The 7,546-nt window shown below is 37.5% G+C and overlaps 1 protein-coding gene across 1 annotated transcript in view; it reads left to right on the plus strand.

The window, feature by feature from the left end:
• Positions 1–7,546, plus strand: part of LOC123768474 (PAX3- and PAX7-binding protein 1) — a 37,201-nt gene that overhangs the window by 21,360 nt on the left and 8,295 nt on the right. The window contains exons 9-10 of the mRNA XM_045759045.2: positions 6,468–6,591; positions 6,927–7,097. Coding sequence (XP_045615001.1) covers positions 6,468–6,591; positions 6,927–7,097 — 295 coding nt within the window. The remainder of the gene's footprint in view (positions 1–6,467; positions 6,592–6,926; positions 7,098–7,546) is intronic.

Raw genomic sequence — 7,546 nt, forward strand, 5'->3', positions numbered from 1 at the left:
AGTCTTATTCTATGGAAGTGGAAATATTAATGATAGGAGGTGGGTAAGGGTAATTGGATTGTTTTCAATACAGTCCAACGTTCCAAGAAATGGGAAAAGAAGATTTATGTGCGATAGTTCCAAAATTCTTATCAATATTTGTGGCTACCGTGGTCGATGGAAAACTTCCAGTGCTTCTGATGGCCTTATTTAGAATCTGCCAAACTGTTTACATTTTTTTTAAATTACATTCTGCACTGATTCATGCACATGTTGCAGTCCATGCACAGCATTAAATGAATGGGTAAGTATTACACCAGCTTCAGCTGATTATATAGTCATGATTGATTGTAAGTATACAAAAGGGAAATTAAGAAGTATCTACTTTCAGGCATAAGCTCTTAAGAAGGTAAACAGGAAACATCTTTAGGTACAGTATGTTTTTATCTTTAATCTACTGTATTGTATTAGCAGTTCTTCATTGAGTTTTGTCCTGTGTTAATATTGCTTCAAATAAGGTAAATATTAAGCAGACTTTATATTGCTAAGTAAATTTGGAATAATCTTTAATATGGACAAGATATAGGAAATGTGTGTGCATATCCTCTTCAGAACAAGGTAGGTGCTAAACAATAAAATTAACTTTTAGAGTAAATTGAACAAAAGTATTTGTAAAAATATTTATCTTTCCTGGAATGCATTGAGATAATTGACAGTAAATGTAAATACTTGATCACTCTATTTCTTCTCATCTGTTATGACTGACATAAGGAGGGAATTCTGGAATTCTGAATAGTGATTATTGATAGCAAAGAGCACAAAATGCTGGCAATGATGTAGAAAAACACACTCTTCTTGAGGTTATCTTGAGATGATTTTGGGGCTTTAGTGTCCCCGCGGCCCGGTCCTTGACCAGGCCTCCACCCCCAGGAAGCAGCCTGTGACAGCTGACTAACACCCAGGTACCTATTTTGCTGCTAGGTAACAGGGGCGTAGGGTGAAAGAAACTCTGCCCATTGTTTCTCGACGGCGCCCGGGATCGAACCCGGGACCACAGGATCACAAGTCCAGCATGCTGTCCGCTCAGCCGACCGGCTCTACACAAGGTGCAGACTTTTACACCGTGTGTTAACAACAGATGATTCATCACCTGTAAGAGCTTTATTAAATTTGCAAAAACTTACAGATAATACATCATCTTTTATTAAAGTTTACTGACTTCTTGGTGTTTCCTTACAAGGAAGGATTCTATATACCTTTGCAGTGACTTAGGCTGAGTTTGCATTGTGTGGAGATTAGCTTAGTGAGTTAATTGTAGTTCATAATGTTAAATGAAAAAATATGAGCTATCAACATAGTAATTAGTAAAAATATTTATATCACAGTACTTTCCTTTTTATAATACTGTACTTGCAACTTCTTATTGGATAAATACCTGAGGTAAGATTACTTACCAGACGTTCTATGACCATATGTACAAAACATAGAATTACCGTATACTGTAAGTCTTCTAATAGTGAATGTAAAAAGCTGTTACATTGTACATATGTACCTTAGGGGAAGAACGTCCCTGTACTCCTGTTTCGTGAATGATAACTGGTAAATATGTATTATTTAGGGACTAGGGTGAAACAACCTTTATTCAATCTACTTTTCTGGTAGAATTTTGAGTTTTGATATTCTCAAGACAGATAACTTTAGCAGGGAGTGTGTTATTTTTCATAAGCCATAGAAAAACATCATCGATACTGTATTTAAATTTTTTTTTAGCATTTAATTGAAATGTTAATGAATTTCAGTTCAGATTGTTTTTGTGGGTGGTGTTTATTAAATAATACATTATCCATTAAGGTTGCTGAAGTTCATTGAGGAAGAAATAAATTAATAACCTTGATGCTGCTGCTTCCCATTGTTGTTGTAAGGTGTTAACCCTCGGCTGAGGGTGGTTAGTTTGGTGAGGTGGTAACTCTTGGCCGATAGTGGTTAGTTTAGTAAGGTGGTAACCCTCGGCTGAGAATGGTTAGTTTAGTAAGGTGGTAACCCTCAGCTGAGGGTGGTTAGTTTGGTGAGGTGGTAACTCTTGGCCGATAGTGGTTAGTTTAGTAAGGTGGTAACCCTCGGCTGAGAATGGTTAGTTTAGTAAGGTGGTAACCATCGGGTAAGAATGGTTAGTTTGGTAAGGTGGTAACCCCCGGCTGAGAATGGTTAGTTTAGTAAGGTGGTAACCATTGGCTAAGAATGGTTAGTTTAGTAAGGTGGTAACCATTGGCTAAGAATGGTTAGTTTAGTAAGGTGGTAACCATCGGGTAAGAATGGTTAGTTTAGTAAGGTGGTAACCCTCGGGTGAAAGTGGTTAGTTTAGTAAGGTGGTAACCATCGGGTAAGAATGGTTAGTTTAGTAAGGTGGTAACACTCGGCTGAGAATGGTTAGTTTAGTAAGGTGGTAGTAATAGTTTAGTAAGTTTAGTAAGTTGGAGATCCTTAGTTGAGAGTAGTTAACTTGGCAAGGTAGTAACCCTCAGCTGTGTGGTTAGCTTAGTCTAGGCTTTTTCCAGTATAGTTCCAGGCTTAGTAAATACAGTACTGTATATACAATTTGTAATCAATAAAGACCATCTTCTGATTAACTGCAGTTATGTACCTTCCACCTGAGGGCTGGAATTCAAGACTGGATTAAATCCGAATTATTATTATTTTTATTTTATATATGAAACATCAGTAAACTATCCTTTTTAAGTTATTTACAGTATATAAATACAAATTTTGTGCCATTTATATAATGTACTGTCAAATAGTTTTTGGTTTTACTTTCCCCATGTTCATATTATTCCCATTCAATCCTTTAAGGTTTTTATTTGCTATTCGTATCCTTAGTGATGCTTTTTTTCATTTATACTCTGTTTTTGGATGGATGTGATAATGTTGTTTGTATTTTCTCTCGCATAAAATAGCATTCGTGAAAGTATCTTTTCATCAGACCATAGTCGTTTTTGAGTAAATACAACTTGTTTGTGCAAGGTGAAAAATGTATTGTATATGGATAGTTGACTTAGATATTGTCCTTATGTACAGTATTACAACCCATCGTCCTGTTTTGATAGTAGTCTTTGTAACTGTGTAAACCTTCATACATACATACATAGATATAATGAACAATTAGATAGTAGAATTTGGTACTTTTCACTTTATAAGAGTCCAAATAAATAAAGCCAAAAACCGAACTTAAATATATGGCCTACTAGGGGCAGCCGATGGTATTTGTCATATCCTGATTGTGGCATGATTCTTCCCACCAGTCTTTTTGTGGTACACCCTGGTGCAGTGTGGTGGGGAAACAGCCGAGTGTCTTTCGGCATACCTGGAACCATGATGATTGGGCTTACTGGATTGTCTCTGGGCCTTCAGTGAGAATGGTTACCTCCCTCCCTGTCAGTGGCTTGGGGTCCTGCTAAGGTATCTGTTCTTCAGAGCCTCACTTTATTTAGCAAATCTGTCATCTCATCATGTACTGTATGTACATCCTTTACCCAGTGTTTTGGGTAACAAGTGTCACAAATTAGTCAGGTGCTTTTGAGTGATTCTTGGATATTCGTGATGTGTACTGGTTTGTCCTTATCTATCTAGTTTCAGTGATTGGCTACGAGTTCATGCTTGAATGGCTTTATATTGGTGAACCTGGCAACAAAACATTCAGCAGGTTGATTCACTGATCCTGTGTCATCTTCATCTGACAGGGATCCAGGTCCTAGTCTACCTTGATGACTGGCTGGTTTGTGAATTTAATTGTCACTTAGTCTGCCTGCCAGGTATTGGATTCTTAACCCGTTATCACGGTTTGAGTTCCTCATAAACTGGAAAATCCTTCCTAGTTTCTTCTCGGGTTAACTTGGATGATCTTGGTCTAGGATTCCAGAACTGCTGCCCACTCTGCGTTGGTCAGCCCTTTTGTGGTTGGGTATTCATCTCTATTTGGTGTTGCAGTGTGTTTGTCTATCAAGTGTCTGTTGGGTGGCCTGAACTTAGCCTGTGTGATGTATCCTCTGGGCTGAGTCTGACTCAAGTCGATGTAGCCGTTTTTTTAGTGGGTGTCATTTCACTGCGGCCAGGATTATCTGGTGCAGACTCCAGCCGACTTGCAAAAGATTTTAATTCATTATTTTCTCCTCTGGTTTTTAGAGTTTGTGCATTTTGGTTGTTCATTTTCTCAACCTGTAGGGTTCAGTCTGCTCTTTCTCTATGGGGCTGGACTCAGTGGGTAGCTCAACTTCTGGCTTCTTGAGTTATAGCCCTCAGAGCAGTTCGTAGCATGTCAGATGTGCTCACAACTGTCTCCTACTTCTGTCAAATATCAGTGAAGTGGTTGGTGAACAAAAGTCCTTCCTTTGGCTGCGAAAAATGTTTGGCTGTCTGTAAGTGGACCTGTTCTCCTCAGTATAGAATCTGAAACTTCCTGTCCTTGTTGCTCCATTTCTGAACTGTGAGCGTGTTTGCAATGAACACATTTTGCCTGGACAAGAGTGAATGGTACTTTTTGTACCTCCCTCTGATCCAGCATTTTTGTCCAGTGTTGGCCAAGCTAAAGACATGCAAGCAGGGTTGATCTTTTGGCTCCCTTGTGGCTGGCTTTGCTGTGGTTTATAGGCTTTGTGCTCGACCTCCGAATTCAATCATCTCTCCTAATAGATCAGCAGTGTGAGGTATCTTGAAGGTTTGAAACTCTATGCCAATCTTTGCGTGCAAAGTTTCTGGGAGGGCATTCCCTATATATCTTCCCAAGCTATCCACCTGGAGTACTCAAAGCCCCTGTTCCACAGCAGGCTGAAACAAATCACGAGTGTATACTGGAGACCAGGACCAGATTCTGGTTCCCTCAATAGAGGCATAGGGGAGTGGGAATACAAGATCACCATATCAGAGGAAAACCCACCAGGAAAGTTGAATGCTCCAAAACATGCAACTGGTTGGACTACATATCCCACCCTAATTCAAAGTATGTACACACTCTTTATCTAGATCCAAGCACTAATTAGCACCATTTCCTCATCTCTAATTAGCACCATTTCCTCATCTCTAATTAAACTTGGTAATTACTAGATGGCAGCTTCTATGACTCAATGGTCCCAGGCAGCTATCCCAGTCATTCACGCAGCTAGCACACTTTGACAGGGTCCTTCCGGTTCCTCCTGGTTATGCAAACAGTAGCTTTTCAGCCAAGCTTTAGCCATTTCTTGGATTCTGTCCTGTGAAGGAGCCTATGCCTGTCCCTTTCTTGCTTCAAGTGCACATTTTTCATGCTGATCTGTTGTTTGTGTTTTGATAACTTGTTCACCTAAGCTAATATTGACTTAAAATGGCAAAAGAATAATAAATACTGCATATAGTCGGTGAATAGGTTTTGCTCCGATTATCTGGACCAATTGGCATCTAAATATCCACAACTTTATTTATAACAAGATAGTGTGGCTGGATATATTATATGGAAATATTTAATAGAGCAGCTATGAATGCGGGAATGTGGGTGGATGTTACAGCCAATTCTCTCCCTTCCTCACCACTCTTCCCAGTCAACCCCACCGACATACCTCGCTTATAAAAATATATTGGGCCAAAAACCCTATATATATATAAATACATAATTAAATATGCAATGATAGGAGATTGGTAATTCCTTTCTCTATGTTGACTGTATGTAGGCAGAGCATTTTGTTTATATGGGTCATGTAATAGATCACAGATGTTTGGTTTTTGATTCATAATACCATAGTAGAATTTTCAAGGAAGAAATATTGCTGATGATCAGGTAAGGTATAATCATAATTTAGTTTTCCTTGAAGATCTTTTATATATCTTTTGCAGTATGATCAATGTTTATTTGAAAGGAAAATCCTAAATGGAAACAAGTTTTATTAGTCCACTTAATGTTTATTGTGAATGTGTGGAAATCTTTAATCTGATAAAGCCAGTTAATTATGCACTGTTTCTAAATTGATTATAAGTTTAAATGAATGTTGATTTTGCATGAAGAGCAGTTACTTAGCTGTTACTGTAGTGTTGGTGAATACTTTTGTACTTAATTGAATTTATTGGTTAGGGTGAATGTTATATGAAATATTTATGTATAGTATATTTGTTTTGTTAAAAAAATAAATGAGCTAACAATAAAAAAATATATAAAAAATATAAATAAAGAAAAAATATATAACGTTATATAGATTTATGTAGTCCATGGAAATTAGGTCATCGTGAAGGTGAAGATATTAGTATGGATGAAAGTTTTTGAATCTGTAGCACTTAGTTGTCATTTTATTTTTGGCATCCCTTATTGAAGATGATAAATTCAATGTGTCTTTTATTTTCATATACAATATATCTTGAGGCCAAATGCACAATTTCTTATAACTAAGAAATTACATTCATAAAAACAGTTGTATTTACTCAAATAATAATTCCCTAAAAGAAGCTGAATAACAAAGATATTCTGTCGGCAGGTCCCTGAGATTGGTGCTTTAGAGGATCAGGTGTACATTCTCTACCGCCAACGAGCGCAGAAGGTTGTGCAACGCCGACGGCAGGATGTCAGAGATCAGAATGACGAGTTTTCACCCTTTGCTGGTTAGTCTCGTTATTTCATCTGTACCTACTAATCTCAGATGACTTACACAACAAAGTAATTCGTGTAAATTTCATTCTAAACATTATAATTTCTGCATATATATTGTAAACATTTTGGGTGTTTTTATCATTAATACAACATTATTTCAGTACTGTTATCTTTAAGAAAACTTAACTTGATCCATCTTTTAAATGCTTACTCTTGTTGTAATGCATGTTGTAATTCTGTGCCATAATATCTTCATCCTGGTGTCTGTTTGGAAACCTAACATAGCAAGTTAACTGGGTGTCACCTTGCCCTATTTCTAAGCTAAATAAACTATCTTACATTGCAGGAAAAGGTGTTGGTGATGAGTATCGAACAAGACGTGCAGCAGAGCGAGAAGGTCGTCGTACTCGAAGACGAAGGGAGCGAGAGAAAAAGGGTGATGTCAGTCATCATGATGGAATGTCGACTGATGATGAGGAATCACAGTCTGAAATACAACTCGTGCAATCTGAACTTGGTGTGTATTGAAATGACTAAAAGATAAAAAACTTTATAATATAGTCTTCTCTGGCGTTCATGAGTTGGGACTTAGCAAGTTATTCAAAATCCTTATCATAGAGGGGCTGTATATGCTACCAAATATGAATTTGGTGTGCTTAATCCACCCCATTATGTTCATATTAGCAAAGCTTATTTGTATCCTGTAGTTAAGAAATTTAACTTTAGTATCCTTATTTTTTTATTCTGTTTCTAGTTTTCTATCTCTTCCTGTCTCATTCTTCCCGAGAACTCCTCCCTGTAGAGATGACCACGAAAAAAGAGCCTTAAGGCACATCTCTGTAAGAATGCTTATCAGTGCTGCTCTAATCTCCTAATCCCGCTTATTATTTCTTTTAACTATTGATCACTATAGCAGTCTGCACTTCTGCTACATTACCAGATGTAAACAATTTGAACCACTTAGGG

This window comes from Procambarus clarkii, chromosome 35, assembly GCF_040958095.1.
Source record: "Procambarus clarkii isolate CNS0578487 chromosome 35, FALCON_Pclarkii_2.0, whole genome shotgun sequence".
NCBI lineage: Eukaryota > Metazoa > Arthropoda > Malacostraca > Decapoda > Cambaridae > Procambarus > Procambarus clarkii.